Here is a 27,597-nt window from a genome sequence, read left to right as displayed (position 1 = left end):
GCAGCCATCGTAGGAAAAGTGTGGCGTTGTGTCCGTTGACAAGAGAAAGAAAAAAAAAACAAGAGAAAGGAGAAAAAGAAAACCTACGCCAATTAACATCAGAAAGTGCAGAAGCGGAGAAGGCAGAACAATACTCCTAGCTTGCATAAGGCTTTTCTCTTATTCTGAAACAAAAGAATCAACGAAAGGGGAAGGCTCGTAATTGGCCTGTTTGCCGTTGCGCTCTGGCGCACCGGGACGCGCCATGAGGCAAGAGCCAGGCGAAGGCGGAAGGATGAGGCAAGAAAAGAAAGGAAGCAAAAATTAATGCACAAAACATAAGACCGCATACACTGTGCCACACAGACTGCGTTAGTGGCGCCATCTGAGAAAACGTGGGCGTACTCGGACGCGAGCCGTGGGTGGTCCGCGCACTGCGCGGCTGTTTCGAAGGCTGATGCTGGAGGGGGGTGGGGTCGAGGGGGCAATTATCGCGCGGCCGTCTCTGAAAAGGGGCTCAATCCAGTTCGCCCGGGAGCCGAACAGGTTCCATGCCGGAACACCGGGCCACGCTCTCGGCAGAGGGCCCGGTCTTAGGTTGCCTGCACGCTGCATAGTTTAGTTCCGTATCGGGGTAACGTGGCGCAGCAGCCCCCTGCCCTGAAAACGGCTGCGTGAAGCGTCGTAAACATAATTTACTTAATGGCCCGCCCGCAGCGGTGAAACACTGCCTTAGGGGCACTGTTACGCTTGTGCTGAGGTTCCGCGTTCGATCCCCAGCGGCGCGCCGCGTCTGGCGTACTTTTGGGTCGGCCGGAATGCGAAAGCGCTCTTAGGCAACGATTGCGCCCATGATCGAGAGCCCGAGGCGATCATCTACCGCGAATTATTTTATAGCCCATTTTCATATTTTGCAGGCAGCAATTAGTGTTTCCTTCTCGGTGAACAACCAATGTTTTATTATGACAAGCTTACCAGCTCCAACTTGAAAGGGTTAAACTGGCTTTGAGAGGGGGTATTGAAACCCTAATGTACCGTCTAACGCACTTAGTTAAAAAAAAAAAAATGAACCGAATAATCCCCGCGTAGTCTTTAAGTAAACAGAGAGTGGGTGAAAGAAAAAAGCGTTAGGCATGCGATGCGAACGTGATCAAGGCTGCAGCTTGGTATGAGGCGTGTTCGTTGTCTCGCTTTCGCTTTTAGGCCGGCCGCCAAGTATGTGCATTGCAAAATAAAACAGCGCAGAGTGAGCGAGCGAAGAATTCGGACACGGTGAAGAGCACCTTACAGCGAATCATTCCATTTTATTGTTAAAATCAAAACATCAGATGGACATACGTAAATTAGCTATGTGCATCAGTGTGGACCACGTACCTTTTTCTACTTCAAACGCTAGCTCTCGTTATTGACTAGACATCCTGATTATTTTTTTTTTACAACCATGTCACTTCATAGAATGTGGTGAGGTCATTTTGGCGCGCCTCTCACTAATATTGCACCATTAATTCATGATCAGTGTGTCACCTAGCAAACGCTGCGCCATCGTGCTCCTCGCATTCATCCCCATTTTTCCCCTCTTAGTTGTTTGTAAACGTCTTGAAACGATACAGAATTGTGTCATTTGATGCGCTCCTTGCAGGAACACGTCGCTCTGCAGGCCTTGTACTGCTCCTTGGCGGGGTTCCCGCATAGCCATTGGTGCCAGTGAGTGGCGATTTCGCGACAGTTGACCCAGAAGTCGGCGTGTTCACAGGAGTTTGCTGAAGTCGAATAAGAAGAAATGGAGCCTCAGGTTAGGGTAACCTTAGGACGAGTTTTAGGTGAAATGGCAATGCTTCCGCATGTTAAAGCCAGGACATATCAGAAAATTTTTATAGATTAACAAAAAAAAAAAAGAATCAAATAAACAGTATGTCTTAGTTAATATTGCCGTGTAGCTTGCTGTCGGAGATTCGCTTTTCCAGATCTCAGATAGTGTAAACTAAAACATCGCAATATCGTTGCACAGGCGCTTGCTCGAATTTTGGCACGAAATAAAGTATCCGGCATGAACTGAATTAGAGCTGAATTTTCTAACACAATTTTAAAAGTAGTGCCGGAATTATTTTGGAACGTAAAAATTCCGCAAATTTCTAAAGAAATGATGAACGCGTAATAATTATTTAGTAGCTTTATAATTTATTTTCACTGGATAATTTCTACGGCCGGGCTAAATCGGTGGTATCTTATCCTGTATTTTCTGATAAATCTCCAAATATTTGCTTTATCTATGCTTGCCACTGTAGTTACCAGTTAAATTAACTGAACCAGTGGCAAAACGGCGTAGCAAAAAGTCGCAAAAATATCATTAATACGGGCCAAACCATCCGTAAAGAACGTGTAATACTCAACTGCACAATTTCTTGGAGCGACAGTGGCCAGGACATTTGCTGCACGGCTTGCCTTTTGTGTATGGCTTCCCAAATCGCTCAGGAAAGTTACCTCTGAAATATCAGAACGGAAGGCTCAAGCACAAAGCACAAAATTCCAAAAGCGAACATTGAGGTGCTTCTGCTGCTGCGTAGTTACCAAAGAGAACCGCGCGTCAAGAACTCACATGGGGCAATAATTGCACACGTAGTTGTAGAACGGCTTTTTCACGACGTTCCGACCGCAGTAATGGAGGCCGCATCCCACCTTGTGAGAACTGTACCACACCATCTGTGAAAAAATTAAAGCCTGAACCGTACTGCTGTTTGTCCTTGTAAAGTAATATATCTGTCCGCCATTTTTTTTCCTTCGGAGATTGGCGGGCATAAATTGTGTTTTACATCAATTACCCGATTTTTCGAGATCCTCAATAATTTACTCCGCGAGACTTCGTGCTTCGCGTATAGCGCAGAATTCCACTTACTTATAACCCCTGCCACGCTATACCTATATACAACCGTACACAGCGGCCCCCTTACCTTCATCCTTCACGTCGACATGGAACACTTGCCCCGTCGCTCTCACCTCCCCCCATCATCTCCCTCTCCCTGCCTGGGCCACCGGAATGGCGGGCCCAACGAGGACCTACAGAGAGCCGTGGTCCGGCTCACCATCGGTATTCCAGGCGTCTAGATTAAGACGGCCAATAAAACTATTTTCTTCCTCCTCCGTGGCTCAGCGTTTGCTGAACGGCGCAGCAGAGGTGCAAGATGCGCGCACGAGATGGGCACAATGCGCGAACTTTCAGCAGTTTATGTCGTGGTTCGCCTCTGTGTGTACGTGTGTTTTATTGACTAAGATTACAGAGGACACTTGGCGTCTATCTAAAGGCGCGCTTGAGTAAATTTCGCATCGAGGACCATGCATGGTCCAAAGATCCGACAGCATAATCGAATTCATTCAGAAGAACGAAGCAATGACCTGCAAGACAGTCGGCATGACGGACGCGTGCCACAGAGCTCCCCAAATGGAGGTGGTCGAAGCAGTTGAGAGAAGCATATAGATGCTAGATGCAGCCTCGGGGGAGTGATGATTGAAAACAAACGTTTCACAAGCACAAGCGATTTTGCAGGCCTTGTGAAGCTACCTAGAATCCCAGTGCGTCGAACGTGGGGCAAAATATTTGTCCAGGAAAAAAACAATGCCCACAGGTTCCTGTGTGGCACCTATTTTGACCTCATGGCAGAAGGAAACCGGAGATTGGAACCGCTCCTACTAGACTTTGACGTCACAGCCTGCTTCCGATACGTCGACGACGACCGGGTTTGCCTGCCCGTGGGAAAAGCCAGCGGCGTGAAAACGGAAGGCTTGCGCGCGCCCTTCATAAAGTGTTCAGTTGCCTAGACTCTATTTGCGAAACCCCCGATGGACGACTGCTGCAGTTCCTCGTGCAGATATTAAAGAGCCTCCGAAAGGGGCTCTAATTTAAAGTGCGGTATTACTCGGATGTTAAAGGACGCCGCTTCACGAACATTCTTCAGAAGTAATTTTTTTAATGCGTTCTGTATAAGTTGGGTTATATCTCTAGTAAAAAAATGGATTTCAGCGTCGTCGCCCCTTTTCCTCTCCTTTCGTTATTTTTTGCACGCTCAAAGGTCGACACTTCTCCGCCGGCCCCACTGCGAGAATTCTCCGGGGTCAGAGCTTCCTGACCCGCCAGTGCGACGCTGCTGACTGGCCGCGGCCAAAGTAGCTGTGTGGCACCTGAAAGAATCTAACCAATAGCCATCTCTGAGCAGAATTAAGCAGCAGCGTGGGACGGAGCAGGGCGCGAGCATGAAAAAGTCGCCGGAAAGGACTCGCTAACTTCCTCGCGTTATTGTAGGTTCTTCTGCTGTGTGTAGAAGGGTATTATTTGGCCCAGGTATTCAGGACGAGAGAATGTGGTAATTGAGGTAGTTTATGTGCTCTCCTCTTAAGGTATTTCAGAGCCCCTTTAATGAGCAGCGAACACATACTAGCCTAGAGGAGAAAAGCTCTTTTGAACTACGACTAGGCCCAGACCAAACTGAAATGGGGCCCAGCCTTGTCAGCGATCCTGCAGGCCCTTCGCAAGTCCCTGTGGAAGATAGATGAAAGCATGAAGAGGCAGAAGATTGGACTGGGAGCTAGCAGATACCGTGACGACGTCATGGCATCAATCGCAGAGAAAAGCTGTTGAAGCAATTGATCACTACCAAAGCCGAGCAGGCAGAGATAAATAAAGGTCCATCTGGTGGTCTCGCCTAATTACACGCACTTCACAAAAGCAAAAAAAAAAAATCAAGCCTGGCCAGTGAGCACACGTCGCGGCGGTGCTTTCAACCCTATAGCAACCCATTGTATAAGGGAACTACAAAACATTCCGCAGCATGAATAAGACAGCAACAATATCTGCGGCGTAAAACACAGCAACAGGTTCACAGAATTTGAAAAGAGCGAGAGCCCGACGCGTGGAAGAGTTCACGGCGGCCAAGTAGGGAAATTCATTAACTAGAGGCTAACACAAAACAGGAACGCATTCTAAAGCGCGGCCCACTCTTGGAACCCCAAAACACTCATTGCGCCCAACGCTCTGGCGCCCCTCGCAGCTGATAGAGGGAGATTAAAACCAAAATAAAGATTGGACCGTCGGTAAAATAATAGAGGCATCTGCCATAAAGATCTCAACGACTAACTCAGCTTGGGTCACTTGCGCAATTTCCGTGAAAAAAAAAAAACAAACGTCAGGAGTACCACGAGGAATTGTTTAGAAGGACCAGACTCCCTTTCCGCGTGAAAAAAAAATAACAAAAGTAATCAATAGGAACAGCTGAAAGTTCGCGTCTCGTTGTGTCTGTCCCATCTCTCTGATTGTTTTGTACCCCTGCGGCGTGATTTGGTACTCAATAAACTGTAAATTAGCACTGACTTTCGGGATAGGACTCAAGCTCGTAAGGGAAAAGGGAAAGTATTGTATCTGTCTGCTTACTGCTGTTTATTTATTTATTTATTTATTTATTGAACTCTCAGGGCCCGAAGGCATTAAAAAGGGAGTGGGGATACATAAAAAATTCAGCCTAAACAGCAAGAACAAGGAGGAGAGAAAACAAAAATAAACCAGGAATACATAACAAAGTGAAAACACAGGAAGGCAATGAGATTAGAAATGCAGTGGGGATACATTAAAACAGTGTGTAGACAGTGAAAGGCAATTTTTATACAGTAATAAACAAACACATACTCAGAAAGAAACATTAAGGACTTTACGAAATGCAGTATTATCAGGAATACCTGCGATGTCATGGGGACGGTGATTCCAGCTGACACAAGTTCGGGGAATGAATGAGTCATGAAAACATTTGGTGTGACAAGATGGGATTCCAACTTTATGACGGTGATCAACGCGTGCTGATATGTAACATGGTCTTGACAGTAACTGATGTTTGAGAAAGCTGTTGTGGTAAATTTTATGAAAAAGACACAATAAAGCTATTGATCTGCGGCGGGAAAGAAGTCGTAGGGACAAACTTGATTTTATTGCAGTTACACTGCTTGTTCGGTGATAATTAGAAAGAATAAAACGGCATGCGCGGTTCTGCACAGCTTCCAAACCTGAAACGAGTGAATCGATGCCAGGGCTCCAGACAGATGCAGCATATTCTAACTTTGACCGTACCAATGTTTCATAAAGTAATAATTTTATTGAACTAGATGAACGTGAAAAATTTCTGCGAAGGTTCCCAATCATGCGATCAGCGTTATTTATTAAGTACTCAATGTGAGTTTTCCCAGACAGGTTACAAGAAACGTAAACACCCAGATATTTATAAGATGACACGGTTTCGAGAGACACGTTGTTAATGTGTTAAGTAGAAGGGGCATTGGAGAGACGAGAAATGCGTACATGTTTACACTTATTAATGTTTAGTTGCATGTTCCAAATAAAACACCAGTCAAGAACCTTGTTAATGTCGGATTGAAAACAAGAGACATCATTACCAACTTTAATTTCGCCGGTAAATAACACAATCATGGGCAAAAAGATTAATTGAAGAAGAAATGTTAGCCGGTAAGTTATTTCTATAGATGAGAAAGAGGAGGGGCCCAAGAACTGACCCCTGAGGCATGCCGGAACGGACAGGCACAGAATGCGAGTTTTATATTGTTCGCTGTTACGAATTGTGAACGGTTAGAAAGAAAGCATTGTAGCCATGCAAGGACATTAGGGTCTATATTAAGACTGCTTAATTTAAGAAAGAGAAGCTCATGCGAAACTGTCAAACGCTCTCGAGAAGTCCAAAAATATGCAGTCTGCCTGAGACCCGTGGTCAAGGATGCAAAGAAGGTCCTGTGTGAAACATATTAGCTGAGTTTCGTATGAAAAAAACTTGCGAAAACCATGCTAGGCAATGCTGAAAAAGGAGTTAGATTCTTAAAAAGAGATTAGGATGGTTTTACTGACCTGAGTGTAATGGCCGACCATGGAAGGGATGTTATTTCCAGTGTCTCCGAAAGAGAAGTTGTGATGTTCCAGAAACCAAATCTTGATGGCGAAAAACCATGGCACTCTTACATTGGATACGAAGATGTTCTGCCCGCAGGATCCGTAATCTGTGACAGAATAGCGCCACGTTTTTTAAGAGGTGCCTGAAACACAACATTGCAATGAAGACAAGATACATTCTCTAATCAGAAAAGCTTCGACTCATTTACCGCCGTTTGGATCAATGGAATGGTAAGGGAACAACCACGGGGTCACGGTAATAGGCGTACTTAGCTAAATATGTATTTGGAAGATACCTGATATCGTCGCTTAAAAAAATACAAAACCAAACGCAGCTGTCGATATATCTTCGTCCCATGGAAGGAGCATTGAATACCGAACCTGCTAAGGGTTCATTTTATCGTGCGCGTGCGTGCGTGTGCGTGCGTGTGCGTGCGTGCGTGCGTGCGTGCGTGCGCGTGCGTGTGTGCGCGCGCGCGCGCGTGTGTGTGTGTGTGTGTGTGTGTGTGTGTGTGTGTGTGTGTGTGTGTGTGTGTGTGTGTGTGTGTGTGTGTGTGTGTGTGTGTGTGTGTGTGTGTGTGTGTGTGTGTGTGTGTGTGTGTGTGTGTGTGTGTGTGTGTGTGTGTGTGTGTGTGTGTGTGTGTGTGTGTGTGTGTGTGTGTGTGTGTGTGTGTGTGTGTGTGTGTGTGTGTGTGTGTGTGTGTGTGTGTGTGTGTGTGTGTGTGTGTGTGTGTGTGTGTGTGTGTGTGTGTGTGTGTGTGTGTGTGTGTGTGTGTGTGTGTGTGTGTGTGTGTGTGTGTGTGTGTGTGTGTGTGTGTGTGTGTGTGTGTGTGTGTGTGTGTGTGTGTGTGTGTGTGTGTGTGTGTGTGTGTGTGTGTGTGTGTGTGTGTGTGTGTGTGTGTGTGTGTGTGTGTGTGTGTGTGTGTGTGTGTGTGTGTGTGTGTGTGTGTGTGTGTGTGTGTGTGTGTGTGTGTGTGTGTGTGTGTGTGTGTGTGTGTGTGTGTGTGTGTGTGTGTGTGTGTGTGTGTGTGTGTGTGTGTGTGTGTGTGTGTGTGTGTGTGTGTGTGTGTGTGTGTGTGTGTGTGTGTGTGTGTGTGTGTGTGTGTGTGTGTGTGTGTGTGTGTGTGTGTGTGTGTGTGTGTGTGTGTGTGTGTGTGTGTGTGTGTGTGTGTGTGTGTGTGTGTGTGTGTGTGTGTGTGTGTGTGTGTGTGTGTGTGTGTGTGTGTGTGTGTGTGTGTGTGTGTGTGTGTGTGTGTGTGTGTGTGTGTGTGTGTGTGTGTGTGTGTGTGTGTGTGTGTGTGTGTGTGTGTGTGTGTGTGTGTGTGTGTGTGTGTGTGTGTGTGTGTGTGTGTGTGTGTGTGTGTGTGTGTGTGTGTGTGTGTGTGTGTGTGTGTGTGTGTGTGTGTGTGTGTGTGTGTGTGTGTGTGTGTGTGTGTGTGTGTGTGTGTGTGTGTGTGTGTGTGTGTGTGTGTGTGTGTGTGTGTGTGTGTGTGTGTGTGTGTGTGTGTGTGTGTGTGTGTGTGTGTGTGTGTGTGTGTGTGTGTGTGTGTGTGTGTGTGTGTGTGTGTGTGTGTGTGTGTGTGTGTGTGTGTGTGTGTGTGTGTGTGTGTGTGTGTGTGTGTGTGTGTGTGTGTGTGTGTGTGTGTGTGTGTGTGTGTGTGTGTGTGTGTGTGTGTGTGTGTGTGTGTGTGTGTGTGTGTGTGTGTGTGTGTGTGTGTGTGTGTGTGTGTGTGTGTGTGTGTGTGTGTGTGTGTGTGTGTGTGTGTGTGTGTGTGTGTGTGTGTGTGTGTGTGTGTGTGTGTGTGTGTGTGTGTGTGTGTGTGTGTGTGTGTGTGTGTGTGTGTGTGTGTGTGTGTGTGTGTGTGTGTGTGTGTGTGTGTGTGTGTGTGTGTGTGTGTGTGTGTGTGTGTGTGTGTGTGTGTGTGTGTGTGTGTGTGTGTGTGTGTGTGTGTGTGTGTGTGTGTGTGTGTGTGTGTGTGTGTGTGTGTGTGTGTGTGTGTGTGTGTGTGTGTGTGTGTGTGTGTGTGTGTGTGTGTGTGTGTGTGTGTGTGTGTGTGTGTGTGTGTGTGTGTGTGTGTGTGTGTGTGTGTGTGTGTGTGTGTGTGTGTGTGTGTGTGTGTGTGTGTGTGTGTGTGTGTGTGTGTGTGTGTGTGTGTGTGTGTGTGTGTGTGTGTGTGTGTGTGTGTGTGTGTGTGTGTGTGTGTGTGTGTGTGTGTGTGTGTGTGTGTGTGTGTGTGTGTGTGTGTGTGTGTGTGTGTGTGTGTGTGTGTGTGTGTGTGTGTGTGTGTGTGTGTGTGTGTGTGTGTGTGTGTGTGTGTGTGTGTGTGTGTGTGTGTGTGTGTGTGTGTGTGTGTGTGTGTGTGTGTGTGTGTGTGTGTGTGTGTGTGTGTGTGTGTGTGTGTGTGTGTGTGTGTGTGTGTGTGTGTGTGTGTGTGTGTGTGTGTGTGTGTGTGTGTGTGTGTGTGGTGTGTTTAACGTCCCAAAGCGACTAAGGCTATGAGAGGCGCCGGAGTGAAGGGCTCCGGAAATTTCGACCACCTGGGGTTCTTTAACGTGCACTGACATCGCACAGCACACGGGCCTCTAGAATTTCGCCTTCAAGAAATTCAGCCGCCGCGGCCGGGATCGAACCCGCGTCTTTCGGGCCAGCAGCCGAACACTGTAACCACTCAGCCACCGCGGCGGGGGGGCGTGTGTGTGCGTGTGCGTGTGTGTGTGTGCGTGCGTGCGTGCGTGCGAGCGTGCGTGCGAGCGTGCGTGCGAGCGTGCGTGCGTGCGTGCGTGCGCGCGTGTGGTTCGGCACGATTTTCCTATGTAAAATTTCTCGCTTAGGGGGCAGGCCTCCCCCCCGTCCATGAGTCCACCCCTGTGGTAAAAGTGAGAAACATTCGTAGCAATTCAGGCAAGCTAATGCAATATTAAAGAGAAGTAAATTTATAAATGGAGGTTTAATAAAACAAGCAGTGTACGCAATGCGGATCCATTACGCGATTTGCCCAATCACTACTTCACTAACTGAGGACTAACGGGGTGTTTTTAAGACAGCTTCTGTTCAGTTTTTACAAGCAATGAAAATAGGTCCGAAAAGTCGCAAGATTTTATGCGAAGCATACTAAAATAGCCCAACCCAGCTCCTCGAGCGCGGCGGTGTCGTTACCATTGACCTTTCGTGACCTCCATGTCATACCACGTGATGCGTGACGTCACGGCAGATGAAAAACTGGGGCCCAACTCGCGCCGTCGCGCGAGGCGTCGTGACCAAGGATGACCACGTGGTGCGTGACGTCACAGCAGATGAGAAACGGGGGGCCCAGCTCGCGCCGTCGCGCGAGGCGTCGCGACCAAGGAGGACCACATGATGCGTGACGTAACGACATAGGAGAAACGGGGCCCCAGCTCGCGCCGTCGCGCGAGGCGTCGCGACCAATGTGTTTCCTGCTTCTGCCGCTAGGTGCGCTGTAGTGAACACGTGATGCTGGAGCGGCGGTATACAAGGGGGTGCGCCTGCCTCTGCTAGGCGTACACGGGATAGAGATGCCTCCTGGAGACAGGGCTGCTCGTTGGAATGAGAAGCAAAAGTTGCGGCGTGCTACAGAGACTGATGAAGAGCGTGAAGAACGTCTAGCCAAGCGGCGTGCTCGATATGCAACTCGGCGACAATATGCTTCGCATCTGACTAGGCTTAACCTAAGCTAAGCCTCAGCCATTTTTTTTTTGAAGCGAAAAGCTCCACTACCCGCACCACAGCCGCGCTTCGCGTGAGCCGTCGGAGCCAAGATTTGCCACAGCTGCGCATGCGCGAAACCGAGTGATGTCACACATGGCACAAATAAAAATAAATAAAAGACAAACAGTGCACTAGGCAACTTTCATATCTCGGTGGACACCCAAACCGCGCCGTAAGGGAAGGAAAATGAAAAGAAAATTGGTTTTAAGGAACGGAAACGACGCCTCTCTCTCTCATATCTAGGTGGATACCCCAACCGCGCCGTAAGGGCCTTAAGAAAAATGATATGAAATGAAAATTGGTTTTAAGGAAAGGAAATGCCTGTATCTCATATCTTGGTGCACACCCGAAAGGAATGGACACCACAGTACATGTCTCTAAAGCAACCTTCTAATGCAGTACCGTATTCATTACACGCGCGTCTCCTCCTCCGCCTCCGTGCAGGCAGTGTGTGGACGACCGAACGCCTCCACCGTTATCGTGGTGCTCCCAGTGCATTGTGCGCCAATTGCGACAGCCATGACGTCAAACCAATTACAACTGCAGCTTTTCGCTTTTATATCCAGGCTTAACCAGAGCTAAGCCACTGCCTAATTTTTTTACTAATGTGTGCAACTTCACCTCAAGTAAGTAGACATTTGCCCCCTTGTAAAAAATGCGCATATGTTGTGTGCCACAAATTTTTTCCGTCAGTATAAGAGACACGAAGAGAAAATCTTCCGGCTCTTCAGTAAGGCGGACACCCTATTGTTTAGTGATAGGTAATGGTTCTTGTGTTATCTGTTTCAACGACTTTATTTTGTTCGTTTCTATATGGGAGCAGTCCGATATTTATTCTGGCAACAGTTTGCTCTTCTACCATACAGCAGTGAATATGTACAATCGGGAACAAAAGTCTCTGGGCCGCGCGCCGTAGGCGAAACCGATAGCTGTATTATTAGCCGCCGATTGGAGACCACACTTGCGAAGATGAAAGAACAGGATTTTTACTTTCACTTCCACACGTGTGGCCTCCAGTTAGAGGCTAATAATAGAGCAATCAGCTTCGTTTACGGCGCACGCTATTCAGAGAATTTTGTTCGTGAAAGTATAACAGCGAAATTAATGCGGGCTAATACACCCTAAAGCCAAAATCATTGATTATGCATACCTGCGCTGTACTTAATTTAGTATGCATTTTGATACCAAAGTATAATGTGAAAAGTTCTACTGCTTTTAATAGTAAGAAAAGGCGCTAGACAGAAACATATAACTGTAATCTTTCCTTTCAAAATTTCAGGTTATAGTGCTTGGTTCTTCATTTGTTTTCATTGATTACTACGCACAAGCAACTTCTCTGGTAAGGGTCACAACGAATGCATTTTAGTGCTGCAGCAAACAAAACATTAAAAGATACAATGCCGCTCGACAGCCAGACGAAGAAAACGATGAAAAAAGCTCGCTCCACTCTCGCGCACCGCTCTGCACGCGAGCCTTCGAATTGCGTTTCGCTGTTTTCACCAAGTGAATGTTACGCTGTTAGTACAACCTGCTACGGGGCTCTCAGGGCTTAGTCTCTGCCTGCCTCAACGCCCAACTGTATTGGCCGCAAGACCTCCATGCTCGTCTCTCAGGCAAGTGCATCTTGGTGACGTTTCACCTCGCTCGTGAACGAAAGCCGCCGGTGCTGGCCGTCTTCGAAGAGAGCAACGCCGACGCTTCACAAAGCTCCTGGGTCCTTCCCTCTGGAGCACGAACCAACTCTGAGCACAGGTGAACGTCCCTGGCTCTTTGGAAGTTTCTGCTGGGGCCTTTGCTGCCATGGACGACCGGTCCTACCTTTTTGAACAGCACAGCCCGCGGTCACCCCGGAGCATCTGCCTTGCGCTCTGTGCGCAGATGAAGGACGAGTGGCTTGACCTCCTGGACATAACACGGCCTCTCCATGCATTGCACCTAGGCGACACAACGGAGCGCGTTCTGCAGTGTATCCATTTACTGCAACACTGCCGCGGCCTGGCACCAAGCAGACACTTCACCAAGCACCATCAAAGCGAAGCTACTATCCCTGATGACAAGAAAGAGCACGCTAGTCAAGGCAAATTTCTGATCGGACTTGGAGTCGACATCGAGCGCAACGTCATCGTTGTCCGAACCCAGCTCGCGGTGGCTCTCACTACCTTTGGCCTGCGCCGTCGTCGTGGAGAACGTGACCATCTCGTATGGCTGCTTGTCGCTTACGCTGACGCTCGACTTCCTCCTTTTAAGACAGAACCTGCCGTTCAGTCACTGATGTATCCATGGCGCTCACGTGATCGCGCCTTGTGGTCACCTGAAGAGCCCGCTGGTCGGCATGGACAGCTGGACGGGGAAGGACTCTGCGCTGGGCAAACGGCCACCGTCGTCCTCACTCAGCGCGTGGTGGTACGAGGATCACACGTACATCATCTTGAAGGCAACTTCTTGGAGCTGGTTCGCGACCACGCTGCCGCTCGACTCCTCCACCAAGCTACTGACACTGCGGCTACTACTGCTAATACCTCGATGCACCCGCTCCGCCTTCACCATCTGATCTCGGTGCTGCTGAAGAAGATACAGGAAGCCGTCGCACTCCATTTTGCGCAGTATGGGCACGCCGTGGTCGCACTGCTGAACGCACTTGGTCAGCATGGCGGGTGTCAATGGGCGGCTTCAGCATACCTGCCCTCGTGAGATGCAAGCACTCGTTCGTGCCGACGGCGAGTGCTTGTCTCATCTTCGTTGTGGTTGCAAGTCGACGACTGCCCACGAGATGATGGACGTGCGGAGTGTTCGCGTGTTAATTAGAACAAAAAGCCGCGGCCATCCGTGAAAATGTAGCCTGCGGCTATACCGGTTACTCGACGGCTCCCCACCGGTTCCAGATTGAAGTGCCAGTGAAGACCGGCACGAAGCCTACTTTTCGTGGTGCCGTCGAAGAGGATTACGAAGTCGATGTCTCGATGATACGTACTGACTTCAGCCGGAATTTATTCTCCGAAATATACATTTTATTGCCGAACAGTTGTCTCTCTCCTCTTATGCTCTCGCGACCATCTGGCTATGTGCCTTAGCGTGGTAACGAAACCTCTGAGAGCATATGTTGGCCTACCCTGGCCAGTGTTACGAAATGTCCCCTAGCGGGGTGACGAAATCACATAGAGCCTATGTAGGTCTATATTAGCCGGAGGCATGAGATCATAGTTTGTCAAACACCCTTTAACGTGAGCCGCTAAACAGAGTTACGATGTAATCCCTTCTCGCTGTCTTCGGCTGCCTGATCGTGTGACTGCATAATGCTTCTGATGTCAAGGTAGTCGAGCGCTTCTCTGCTCCGACGGGGGACTCTGCGTCACTACTGCCACAGAGAACCCATAGTCCACGTATGCAAATGCCGGCTAAATGCCCAGTCTGCACTCCTGAGGCGATCGCCGAGTGGCCTGAGGTGTCGGCCAAGCAGGTTACTGACTCCACGCTGGCGTGAGTTTGAGTCCCCTTTCAGAACGCGACAAATTTTTTCTAGTCATTGAAGGCACTTTGTTTCCCTTCATGCTGCCTGAAAGCACGTGGCATCACCATAATTGCGTTGCAGGTTGCTGAGCAACCTCAGTATACATAGTGCAACTGTGAGCTCGGGCACCTATTGTCGTTCCTCGTTTATACGACCCTATTAATATGGACTCGAATTATGGACAAGTTTTCTGGGGTCCAAACTTTTTCGGTGAATTTACGCCCCGTTAATATGGAAACTCGCTGTCCGGACAATGGACAGGGGGAAAATGCGCAAAGCCCATTGTGGCCCATGTATTTTTGTCGCGTTAATACAGAAAATGATGACAACAAAACCTCTATTGCTCCAACTGGACGCTACGTCTTCGGTATTTCGAATGCAGGACACCATACGAATGCAGTGGATAAGTGCAAATGAACGACTGATGGCCCTTTTCTTTTATGGTTTTATGCTTTATATTCAAAATTTGTCGAATCGGCCCCGCTTACCATTTGCCGTATTGCATGAATGGCTGTGGAGAAAACTCTGCAGTTTGTGATACGAAGCAAGCCGAATTGAGTAGATGCCAGCCTACTCCATGGGGCCTTGGGTTGTGAGCAGTCGTAGAACGGAGACGCAATGAAGCGCATGATACATAGATCGCTAAGGGCTTGTGAAGCTGCACTAGGTTATTTCAAGCATAGTGACGACCAGGATAATGAGTCTGAGGCTCCAAAAATTGTGTCTAATTTGAACTTCACGGACCAACACTAACCACTATGCACATAAGCAGACTCTAATCACAGCGTTTTTTTCTGAATATTTTTTTTTTGATTCGATATTACGGACGACTCGCTTTATGGACAATTCTGTTCGGGAACCAAAGTGTACAAATCAAGGAGGGACGACTGTATACCTCGTCTGGTCGCCATTTCCTTTTTCGAGCCACATCCATTCATGCCGCAGAGTGCGGGCCATTTTTCCCTGTTTCTTTCCACAACGGCTATGAGGCGCTTCGGTTTTGTATTCAGGCGGCTGGCTCGCGTGGCCAGGCATGCACGTGCGCATAGGGTTACATTTATAGCTGTCAAAAACAAACAAATAAACAAACAAACATTATTCCATGAAAAATTGGTTTTGAGGAAAGGAAATGGCGCAGTATCTGTCTTCCATATTTCGGTGGACACCCGAACCGCACCATAAGGGAAGGGATAAAGGGGGGAGTGAAAGAAGAAAGGAAGAAAGAGGGGCCGCAGTGGAGGCCTCTGAAATAATTTTGATCACTTGGAGATCTTTAACGTGCACTGACATCGCACAGCACACGGGAGCCTTTTACGTTTCGCCTTCATCGAAACGCGGCCGGGTTCGAACCCATGACTCCGGCTAAGTAGACGAGCGCCCTAACCATTGAGCTGCCGCCTTCCTTCATTTTAGTAACTATAGCGGACAGACTGGAATATTCACTTTACGGCCCTCTTATCTCAAACCTCTCTGTCATGGTCTCATACTTCTCAGACATTTTATCTTCATGCCTTTTTGTTTTTATTTAGGGAAGTAATGAATGAAAACTGCAAATAGCATTCTATTTGCAGAAAACTACGACAGGTCTTGCTCAACAAATAAATGAAGTGTGTGTGTGTGTGTGCGTGGGGGGACGGGGGGGGGGGGGGGGGCGGACAGGAGAAATTGTTTTCTCTATGAAGCCGTATCTCATCATCATATAAGGACATCACGTCACCACAGGCATCACTAGTACCTCTCGTTCTCCTGCCGTTCGTATGGCGCTGCATTTCTTTCAGTTCAGTCATGTCTTGAAGCGCGTTCTTCCTCAAATTTTCATCGCGGCGTCGTTCAGAGGCAATCGTCATCTGTTCTCAACCACTCAGTAAAATAGCCAAATGTTCTGCTACAAGCACAGGAGACATTTAACTTCATAACGAGGGAGTACAGCCGGCCAAATTTTTAGCTGGCGTGCGTGACGGCCGCGTTTTCCGTGCTCCTGCAGCTTATGACGAAACTAACGTGAGAAAATATCAAATCTAAGCACAGGCGCACAAAGCCAGCGCTCAATATTGAGCTTTCCGCAAGTTTTCTTCGTCGTAAAGCGCAGGAGCGCAGAAAAAGCGGCCGTCGCGCACGCCAGCTAAAGATTTGGCCGGCTGTACCATTAGGCTTACAGCTTATGAACTCTGCGTGCCTGTATTTGTTTTCGAAGCGTTGCCGTCACGGAAATTTTGCTTGGATGTTCAATTACTGAATGTATCACTTTATGGAACTACAGCCGGCTTTAATCGTCGGCAGACTAACCCAAGGGAACTGCTACCAAAATTAAAAATAATTAAGGTCGAGTAATTGTGAAAGCACATATTGCCCTCTTTTTAATTTACGTATTACTGAGCTTGCAGCAAGCTTTGTCAAGGCAAGCTGTCGTAAATATATGTATTCCACATATACTTAGCGTCGCCAATTTAGAGGTGCCTGTATATATAAAAAACCCTTCCATTCGTAGCAGTACTAAGAATGGCGTTAATTAAGCATATAATTATCTTTTCAGGGGGAAAGACGTGCTTGTGTCTCCGATGTCTGCGGCACAACTATGTAGAAGTGTTACCTTCAACCCATCGTCCAGAACTGTTGTCATGTACAAGAAGCTGGCAACTCTCCGCCCAACGTTGAGCATCTGCAGCGGCTCCTTTGTGCCAAGTCTGAAAAAAGGAAGGAGCAGTACGTGTCTCTTGTACCCAACGCGATAAACGTCGCGGGACGTTTTGATCAGAGCTGGCGCACGCCTAGACGCCCTCGTTTCCGCACAGTCAAGATAGCGCAATAAAAACGGCGTGTCTCAGCAAATTTGCGGGCTTGCACGGTGGTCGCAGCTCAAGTTCAGCTGCCAAGGGGTGTGGCTACAAAATATCAAGCAGCTGGTTTCGTGCCTGTGTTTTTGTCAGAATTACGTAGAAGTACGTAGAATTGTACGCATATTCAAGGGGTTATTACAGACATCACAGATCTAGTCTCATTCCCTTCTGACGGTGAGTTTGAGAGATTTTACATCAATTGTTGTATTATGAAACCAAAATTTTACTCTGGCTAGAGTATTTTAGATTTTCGGCGGAAGAGGATATCTCAAAAGGCACTCACCGACCTCGCACTAGGAACCTTCTTGTCGACCGAGACCGGTTGTGTGTGTGGTTTGCACAGAGGACTGAACGTGTTTTTGTGCGTGCATTTTTCTGTCTTAGACGTCATTTGTCTTTTCCAAGTTTAAAAGCCTTGCACAGAAATGTGCTATCGTTATTTACAAAATGTGCAGAAAAAAAAGATGTTCGTAAACAGCTGATGTCGAGTTCAGACCCGTTTTGTTTGGGTTGGTCTATGCCCTGAGCAGGAGTTTTACCATTATTTTCTAGGCGTACGATATTCGCGACAACGTCAGAACCGTCACACTGAGCGAAAGTTCAAAGCTTCGATTTTGAGAACGTCGACTATGTTTCATATTTTAATGCCGAGAATGGCGGCTGCGTATGTGCATCTCGTCTAATTGCGCAAGAGAAGAAGTAAAAGACCATCATTAGAGTAAAACACAATACCATACCATTTCGAGCATGTCGCTGGCTGGTGGATCGACTCGCGTGCGAAAGAAGTTGTGGTAGAGGACGATTCTTTTCATCACTGGCCTGTACCGTGTGTCCAGACTTCGTTTTGGCAGCATGTTTCCATACACTTTAGGCCCTAGATAAGTCAGGAGGTTACTTGTTAAAAATAAAGTGAGTGGTATGAAAACTAAACAAATATTAAGCGATAGTAATCGTTTGGAAGACCGAAATGCATTTTACCTTCAGCTAGCCCATGCACCGTCTTTGCTAAAACTAACCGGGCAAAGGTGGTTTTTTCTTAGCCGCGTAGCGAAGCACTTATGGCAGCCCTTAACCCCTGTAAGGTATGGTAAACCCCTGTCCTCACGTTCTGACACCTTTCGATATTTAGGGGGGCCGTAGAGGCTTCGTTATACGGTTGAGAAGCAAAAACCTGCTTCCCGGCTACTTTTGACAAAGGGGATACCTAATTCAGTGCGATACCAGTTAACACCTTTTGTAACCTTGACATAGGATTTGAAATAGCAACCCATCTGTCACTTCACGACTTTGTGAATATGTTAGTTTCCAAACTTGCTAGCTGTTCCATGCTTTTTTTTTCCTTTTAAGAACTGATAGATGCCCGGCTGCAGCACTGATAACGGATCTCTGCACAACACCAAACAGCTTGCGGATATGGACCTTAAACAGATGGTCAAGCAACGGGTTGCTTGAAAATCCAGCAAACAGAAGAGTCAGATGATACTTGAAGCCAGCAGAGGTGAATTTACAGAGGCGTTAAATACAAAAGGAATGCGTAATTAACATTCGACTGTAGAATACAACGAAACTAAACTACCCAAAGTTTTCAACTTCCTGTGTTTTTCTCGAACTATGCATAACGCATATTTACTGCACAACAGCAGAGTGATATTAATGAAACGCTCCCTCTTGCATAGGGATCCAGTATATACACAGCTTGGGACATCTGTTGGTAACGTTCTCAGGCTGGCATGCTCGTGACCAAAGTAGGTTGAAACACATTTCCCGGGGAAAACGTTGTGCTGAACGGAACTCGCTGACAGATCGCAGCGATCAATGTGTCACTGCAAGGTGTGGCACCCACTCTAGTCACGGATGCTTTGAATTGGAAACTTCTTCAACAGACTGCACATGCGTGCAGAAATTCCCATAGGATGTTGAAGACCAGCATACACACGTCACTTACGAAGACAAGGCTTTACAGGTCCTTCAATAACTAAGGTCAAGTTCCTATACACTGTTTGTAGAAACGTGTTTCACGGAAACACAGACGTCGTCTAAGGACGTTAACAGTATACGCGAACAATACGAGGGCGCCCAGTGTTAACTTGGACATCAACCGACTAGATTGCAAGAATGCAAGAACGTTTTACTAAAACAATTGTTGTGCTGACTTACTTGGTAGCACGGGTATATTTCCTCCCAAGCAAAATTCTAATAGAATCAGCCATAGAGACGTCGTCTGCAGCGATAAGTTTCGCATCGCTCGATGCTGCTGTCAATCGACCGCTTTAAAAATCTCTGGAAAAGATTGTAGAAGAGGCGCACTCGTTACTTTTATAGAAAGAACATTGTGAAACCTCCCGCCAAGGGGGAGTAACGTTGGTTTACAGTATAATAGCTAGTCACGGTCGAACGGGTTACTTAACCGGGCACGGTTTCTACCATTTAGTTCTGCATGGCGTTAAAAGCATGATTTATGCTTTGTGAGCGGGCTTCCTGCTGTCTCCGCCTATTTCAGCGTTGTTTCTTGGCGCAGTTCTCGGTATACTGATTTGCCCCGAAGACTTCTGTTTTAATGCGTTGCTTCTAACATACTTAGTCCCTATATTGCTTAGATCTCTTCAACCACTTTATGCTAGAGCAACTAGGCAGCTGTCCGTTAAGTGGTATTAATGGACTATTTCAGGCAGAGACACGACGTTAAGTGCTGCAACTTCTAGCCTGGAACTGTTGTCTCTTTATTGTGGCGACATTGCATTAGTTCCTAACTATTCTCCCTTCCGTATTCCTCTCCCAGATCTCCGCCTTCTCTCGGGCCAAGTACCATGCGTTCAGTTTGAAGTGCTGGCAGAAATTCGAACGAGTGGAATTCAATCTTGCGGCCAGCTTTGCGGCGCTATACGATTGTTCTTTTGAGATGGCAGACGACATACGTTTAGAGGCATGCACGTGTGCTTTGTATTTCTGCTCGCGTCTCATCTCCTACGTCACGTGGTCAATACTAGCACTGCGAAACTGATCGCAGGATATCATAGCAGTCAAGCCCTGTTGGAGATTGCAAGGAATTAAGTGTGTCGTCTTTCTCAAGGCAAGATTTGCGCGAACAACAAATGAGAGCCGGTAATCAGAGGGAGTACAGGCGCCCAAATCTTTAGCTGGCGTGCGCGCCGGCCGCGTTTTTCGTGCTCCTGCAGCTTATGACGGAGCAAACTTGCCAAAATATCAAATCTAAGCAGAGGCTCACTAAGCCCGTGCTTAATAGTGACCTTCCCGAAGGTTTGCTTTGTCGCAAAGCGCAGGAGCGCAGGAAAAGCGGCCGTCGCGCACGCCAGCTATAAGATTTGGGCCCCCGTACATATTCAGCTAACGTTCCCATAATTATCAAGAAAAACTTTATATGTTTGAAATATTCACAACAAAACAAAAAGGATATTTCTGGCCCCGCTGGAAACAACAAGGTGTCCCTGCCTACCTCAAGCGCATAGTACCGTTTCAGGAAGTCGTACGCTTTCGTTCGTACGTTTTTCTTTCACGCTGCCCTTTCGCCGTTGTGTCACCACAGACGGCGTCATCTTCCTTTAGGTGAGGTGGGAGCCCATATCTGAGAAATTTCTCTCACTCAACTTCCAGCAGCAAATCGGGCGCCGTTTCGGGTGGTCATACTGCCTGTTGGGAACCGCCTTGAAACCTAATCAGCGTTAGACGTGTTCGTTGTTTCTCACGAGGTGTAATTTTTTTTTTGCAGTGTCGATCACGTTAGCATAATGATTTTCCGTGCATGCTTATTCCTGCGCATTACATATAATAGTTTTCTGTTCCCTTACATAACCTGAATGACGTTTCAAAATTGTTTTGTTGAAGGAAATGAAGCTCTGTTTGTTGAGTCACGGCTGGAACTTGGCCTACGATGGCGTCTTTGGCCCTGAACTCAGTGACCTAGCCCGTACCGTTCCGTTTTTTTTTTTCTAAAAGTGTTTTTATTGAAGAAAGATGTCAAGGAGCAGTTCTCGGGAGCTGTGAATTCGCGCCTCAACGAGGCCATTGAGCCGTTTGAGCTGATGAAGCTCAATCTGTGTCGTCGCGTGCTCAATTTCAAACACTTGGATGACGCACTGAGACTGGTGTGAAATCAAATCACATAAAGCTCTGAAATGGTGTGGTTGACGTGCAAACTTTTGCAACGGATACGCGGCGAGGGCAAGGACCCTCCGAACCGCCAGCTTGCCAAGTCTTACCAGCAGCTGATAAGCACACCAAGCGTATTTGTACAGGATGGTAAAGTACTTTATTGTCCACACTACGTTAATCAAACCGGTCAAGTTTAATGATTAGAAAACTATCTCCGTCGTCAAACATAGCAGCTACCTCTCAATCGCTCTAAATCCAAACGAAGCGAAACAAAGCTACAGGTGTATATTAATAGGTGAAAAAAAAAATGAATTTCAGACATGTTTCTCTGCTTCATGTCAGCCCGTCATTTCATTCTTTCATTCTGGGGGACACGTCATTTGCATCGAAAAGGCTGCGCCTATTAAAGTTCTCTACACTGACTGGAAGAAGAAAAATGACTGCGAACAGCCGGCCTACGACAGCGAACGTCCAGTCTCGCAATCCTCTCAAAGCCGTGCAAAGCTGATACGACAGACGTGCGGCGGATCGGCTGAAGCGGGTGCAGAACGAATGCTTCGCATAGCGATGGAATTTTTCAACTTTTCTGGCGTAGAGTGATAGGCGCTCATACCGCTCATGTCGGAGCGCGCGAGAAGCGAGCGATGTTGAGTCACAGCCTTGCGTAGCGCAAAAAATATTGTACCGACGCGGAACGGTACACCACAGAAAAGCCGAGTCCCTCTCGAACGCGCGCGCGCGGGTGCTATCGCGTGAGCCGCCTACGCGGAATCGCGAGCATTTTTGCACCAGGTGACACAACATCCCCTTCGCGCGCTCTGAGTCAAGAAAACTCCGCCGGAAGACGATATGGTTCCTTCTGATTCAGCGGCAGTTCCTCGCCGCGCGCTGCCGCCCTCGTCTCCACGCTCGGGCGAGGGCGCAGCCCCAGTCAGAGCGATCCGCGCGGCTGGCTGCGTTGGGCTTCACTTCGGAAACTTTCTCCGCCACGACGCCGCGCCCGAGAGCACGACGCGAGGAAATGTCTCCGTCGGTGAGAGAAGCGAGGGCTCGCTGAGCAGGTACGCCGCCTCACTGCCGCTGTTTTATGAAGAGCCGGCGCACACGTTAGCGGCCGTACCATGAATGCGACTACCACGGCCTCGCCGCTGACCGCGGACCTGGACTATGGACTGTGCCAAAGCTACTGGTTCACCCTGTCGTTTCAAGCTGTGGTCGTGGGCGTGACGGCGGTGGGTGCTGCAGTTAGCGTCGTTATGGTCGTGGCTCTGCTGAGGTCACCGGCTCTGGCCGACCGCCTGTCTCCGCGGATTCTCGCTGGCATCTGTGTCACGGCGCTGACCCTGTGCGCGGCTTCGCTCGCGACTCCGGCCATTCAGCTGAGCGGCAAGGAGCCCGGCTACGTCGAGTGTGTGGTGACGGGCTCCCTGTACCTCTCGTCGGTACAGACGATGGCCTTCTACCTCATCTGCCTCAACGTGGACGAGTACATGCTGGTTCTGCACTGCGGCTCCCCGCATCGCAAGTGGATGGGCCACGTCTTCAGCGTCGCGCCCTGGCTGCTGTCCTGGGCGCTCACGATACCGCATGCGGTCGAATACTGGGGCTGCTTTCGTCCGAACAGCATCACCAGCCACTGCATGATGCAAGGTCCGTGGTCCACTCGCGTGGTCAACGGAGTTGCCACGGTGTTGGTGCCGGTAGGCGTGACCGCCTGTATCTACGCTTTCCTCATGATCTATGTGCTCTCGGAGAGGAATAAGTCTTCCCAGCCCTTGGCGGAGACGAGCATGCCACGTTTTATTCAAGTAACGAGCTCCAGGTACAGCAGCCAGAAACTCGAGAGGGACTTGTCTTCATTGCTCTTCGTTATTTCGTTTGTGTGCACTTTCTATGTGGGCTATCTGCCGTACATGATAATCGAGAGTTACTTCTTGGAGGAGGTTGGTTGCCTAGGTGTGCGCTTGGCGTACATTTGGTGGACTGGCGTGGGTTGCTGGGGGCCCTTTTTTAACTTAATAAGGTGCTCGAAATACCGCAGTGCGTGTTACAAAGCGTGGTGCGGGCGGTCGTCTTCGCGCCAAGACGGCAGATCGGAGGAGTTTGGTATGTAATTACTTTGATGAGTGTCATGATACGCACAATGTACCTTATCAGAACGCTTGAAAGCGCTGGTTGTTATTGCTGTCATAAGTGCATGCAGCGGCTAAGCTGCGTGCGCTACATGACTGCTAGGCTAAGTTCTTTCCATGGTGCGCTGCTAAAAGAAATAGCGAGAACTACAGTGATTTTGTGCTCTCCGAAATGCGCTTCGGCAACCAAAAATGCAAACTGCCAGGACCATGGAAAGCTGCCTGTGCGACTGCGCAGGCACCTTTCCTTGGCATTCTCATGCTGCTTCTGGTTCTAGCGGATGGAGTCGCAAACGTTGGGCCAATTGTGGAAGTTTCAAATTCGAATCGTGAGTGATTATTTAAAAAGTTACACTTTCAAACTTTTCGTCCTTCCCGACTGGTTACAGAATCTTTAATTGGTTTATAACTCATCATTTCGGTGTACTGGCGTCGGTACAATTGACCACAACGCGTCAACATGGTTTGGCTTGGTTAAATGTTCAAGTGCAATTTATTGAAAGCAAATTTCTTCACTGCAAATGTAATGTGAACCGTGCGTTATCTGACGCAGACAGGGGGCTTGAAGTGGTGCCAAATGATGCAAGCGCTAAAAACGCCGCAGGTGGTCCTTAGCGCTTGGCATGGTCATATCTCTTTGCTAAGAACCACTGCTTTTCACTAAGCTGAAAATGGTTCTTGGAGTAGACGTTATCCATGGTGGCTATGTCTGCACCTTTGGTTGTTTTCATCGTTGTTATACTTGTGAATTGAACACTTTTCTTATTTGTTTACGATTGTGAGAATATTTAACTGCATTGTTGTTGCCCTGTAAGTATAGTTTATCTTTGTTGGGTTGTGTGTTTAGTTCTGTGTGTGCATACCACTATGTCATTTTGTGAGATTCGCTGTACGGTGCAGGAGTTTACAGGCTGCAGAATCAAACACTTTATAGTCAATGATTTTTCTATTTTTTTCATCAACACATTCTTTGCTATTCCAGTCCTGCAGTTCGTGCTACAGCTCTCCTCTGAGATGTGCTACGTAAACCTCCTTTCGCAGATGTAAGAGTATCAAAATTTCTCGCTTCTTTTTGTCTTTTCTCAGTTGATGTTTCTATCGGTCGTCATCATTTCTTACGCCTGCGTGCTCCTTCCAAAGTTACAGTGGCATATTGGCATTAATTTGCCACCGGATAATTTCTCTGTGAGCATTTAAACATATGTCGCTTGAGTGAAGACATTGAAGCATTTTTTAGTCATGACAAGTTCCTTAAGACGTGGGCTTTAGTGCCAGTGTGCATGCGAGCTACCTGTGCAGCTGTCCGCTGACGAATCGGGCTGTAACAACCTTAGGCAAATGAATTTGTCTAAACCTCAGTTCAGAGTTCCTAAAGACTCCTGTTATCGGTCAGACGATATAGGTGTGAGCTTGTTTTGCTTTGCCTCGTCCCAGAACAACGTGCACTACGTGGCCATGCTTTCTTTACCGCGCGCTTAAGGCGGAAGGAAGCGTACTTATGTTTGCAATTATTAAGGTTTTCAAAATATTTATGGGGCTGCTTTGTTAGTTTCGATGCCTGAAAAACAAATTTTGAAGACACTACGACACTATGCGAAGTATAACTTCTGTTACTATGCCAGTAGTTCTTACGATCTGAAACTCGGAGACTGCAGATCGCATTTGACATCATATGCGGTCTCGGATGCGGCAGTTCGCTGCAGCGGTCTTACGACAGTACTAGCATAAGGTTTCTCCTGTTATAATTTGTCCAGTAATGTTGATAACGGCGTGTGTGTGTACTTGTTTTGATGCGTTCTGTGAAGGCCTCTGTATGCCATACAATGGCATCGCGCATCGCGCCTGCTGTTGCGCATTGCCACTGTATCATTCGTCCAGCTTACGTGTTCCTTTGCTATTCAAGAGAAGAGAACCTGCATTTTTAGGCTCAAAAGTGATATATTGCGATGTTTATCTTTTGTTTGCATTTATATGAATTCATATTAAAGACTGCGTTGAATGAAGCTGTAACTAGCATTGTTCATTATGGTGGAGCTTGGCGCTTACGCCACCCAGCGCATTTTTATTTGTGAATCGACAGAATTTTTTTATTCCAGTCCTCTCTAAGTGTCCGCCCACAAAAACAAAGCATGATAACAAGGCGCTGCTCGCAGCAAAAAAAAAAAAGATAAAAACAATAATAACGGAAGTAGAAACGGCTCTGTTCGAATGTAAGCTGCAACGGATAAAGATTAACAGAAGTGAATGATGACTGGGGCGAAATAATCTCCACTGGCGGCGCTGCAGTTCACGCAAAACGCCAATATCGAGAATGGCATGACTTCCCTAATCATCAGTGTTGCGAAAGACACAGCAGAAAGTCGCCGCTTGCAAGTAATTCATTTTTTTTGTCGGCCAACTGGTCGTCGGTCACTTGTGCTTATCTTTTTCCGCACTGTACGCCTTGCTGCCTAATCTAAGAGCTTTCGCGCATGAATATATGTCCCCCTCATAAACTTTTTAGTATGATATACATTTCCCATCTTTGTTTATAATAATTGCAGCCCGTCTGCACTGTCCCTTTCCTACGATGGGCGGGAAAGGGTACGAGTATTCAGCGCCATGAGTCGTTGCAACCAAGATATTGTAGAAACCATTAAATTTCGAACTATACAATGACGCACGTCTGTGTAGAGGGCAGAGATAAAATGTTAATCCTTCGCTATGGATATAGCTTGTTCTCCTGATGAATCAAATATCTTTCTAGATATCAACACTACCAGCAGCGTCGGCGCTGCTGAGAATGTTGACAGCGCTTGCAATCTGCACAGAGGCATGGCTCGGGCGCAATGGACACCGCTTGCCGAAAAGTCGCACTTCAGCTCCATTGTTGTAGCCGGTCCGCAGTAAGGCTACGCCCGGTATGCCGTGAAACGTTCCTGCAGGCTGCCCGAATGTGTGCCGAAGAGGCATTCTGGAACTTTGCTGAGAAGGGCGTCGGCATGCAGACACTTACGTGGTTGAAAGGAGCACCGCCGGATGGATGCGCTGGGCGCCGGTCCGCTGCTGCCCCGGGGCCAAGGCTCTAATGCGCGCGAGGAGTGCTCTTTGGGCGCTCGGCGAGGCAAATAACGGCCGCTTGCTGAGCGGTTATCCGCCAGAGAAAGGCAAATAGCGAGGAGGCTGAGGAGGGGAGGACGGGAGTTTCGCGCGCGCGCGCCGCCGTCTCTTCGCGAGGCTCGGAGCCAGCCACCTCGTCGCCAGGCGAGGGTCGCGTGGCCGCCGGGTGCTTTCGAAGAAGGCCGCGTCTGCAGAACAGCCCGGCTGCTGAAGGTAAATAAGACTCGCTGGGCTACCAGCGGAAGACAAAGGGGCGTTCTCGCAACACCTCGGCACTCCACAGCGCGACTGCTTGCGTACTCGCTCTTGGAGTTTGACATCAATCTCGTTTCAACAGTGCTGGAGGAACTAAACAGCAAAATATGTCTCAATACAGCAGAGCATCGCAGTGGTCATGTAATACACATTTTAGAGGAACCGATGGGTGTTGTCTGTACAGTGGCACAGAAAACGTGCTCATGACCGTGCAAAGTTTTCCACACTGTTTCCGCAGTTCTACAGGAAGTGGGTTCGACTCCCGAGCTTCCGGCCGGCTACCCACTGGTTTCTTGAAATGGGTGTAAGGCTATTGCTTGGCCTGGTGCTCGGCTTTAATTCCACGGTGGATGGCTTGGGAAAGGAGCCTGCGCCTTCAAATCCCGTCACTCTGAGCTTGAATTAACAGGTTGTAATCAGTAAATATCATTTCACAGACGATTGCTTGATTTATCTTCAGCTTTCAGCGCACTGAATACACCGTGACGCACGGTTGCAAGGGTCATTGCACGGCAGAAGAGCTAAGGTAGAATAAAATCACTTGATTCTTCCTTTCAATCCTTTCAAGTGATCTTATCCTAAAACGGAGACATATAACTGACTAACACCCGCTAAATTCTTTCTGTAAGTTAGAACACAAATAAACTTCATACCACCTTGTTTAATATCATCGCTGCTTCACTATTTATTATAGCAGTTTACTTTTGTGGTCTCAACGTGCAAAAAGGGACGCCATGCAGTGAGGTCGTCCAATAACCGCTTTTGACCGAATCTACCTGGCGGGAACAATGGTTTCTCAAGGCTGAATTTGGTTACCTTTTGCAAGGAGTGCACCGCGTTTTTAAAGTTCGCGGCGGGGTGCACGTCTCCGTCGACGAGCAACGGGAGCTCTGCCGCGACAAGCGAAGCACAGCGTGCGGGAGCCACAACCGAAGCAAAAACTCACCGGTCTGGTTATCACGTAATTCCAAAACCGCACAACAATAACATTATCGAGAAGCGCAGAGAATATGCGA

At 48.0% G+C, this 27,597-nt stretch overlaps 1 protein-coding gene across 1 annotated transcript; it reads right to left on the bottom strand.

The window, feature by feature from the left end:
* Positions 1-1,231: 1,231 nt before the first annotated feature.
* Positions 1,232-26,369, bottom strand: LOC149350929 (cysteine-rich secretory protein 2-like). The gene is made up of 8 exons (XM_089580093.1): positions 26,223-26,369; positions 19,143-19,265; positions 17,723-17,859; positions 16,739-16,832; positions 6,872-7,020; positions 2,576-2,679; positions 2,371-2,462; positions 1,232-1,739 (listed from the first exon to the last, which is right to left on the bottom strand). The coding sequence occupies exons 2-8, from the start codon at positions 19,225-19,227 to the stop codon at positions 1,597-1,599; spliced, it is 804 nt and encodes a 267-aa protein (XP_089436219.1). The 5' UTR covers positions 19,228-19,265; positions 26,223-26,369; the 3' UTR covers positions 1,232-1,596.
* Positions 26,370-27,597: the final 1,228 nt, after the last annotated feature.

This window comes from Amblyomma mixtum, chromosome 3 (genome assembly GCF_055824585.1).
Source record: "Amblyomma mixtum isolate Tamu chromosome 3, ASM5582458v1, whole genome shotgun sequence".
Taxonomy (NCBI): Eukaryota; Metazoa; Arthropoda; class Arachnida; order Ixodida; family Ixodidae; genus Amblyomma; species Amblyomma mixtum.
This window is presented reverse-complemented; position numbering and strand designations above follow the sequence as displayed.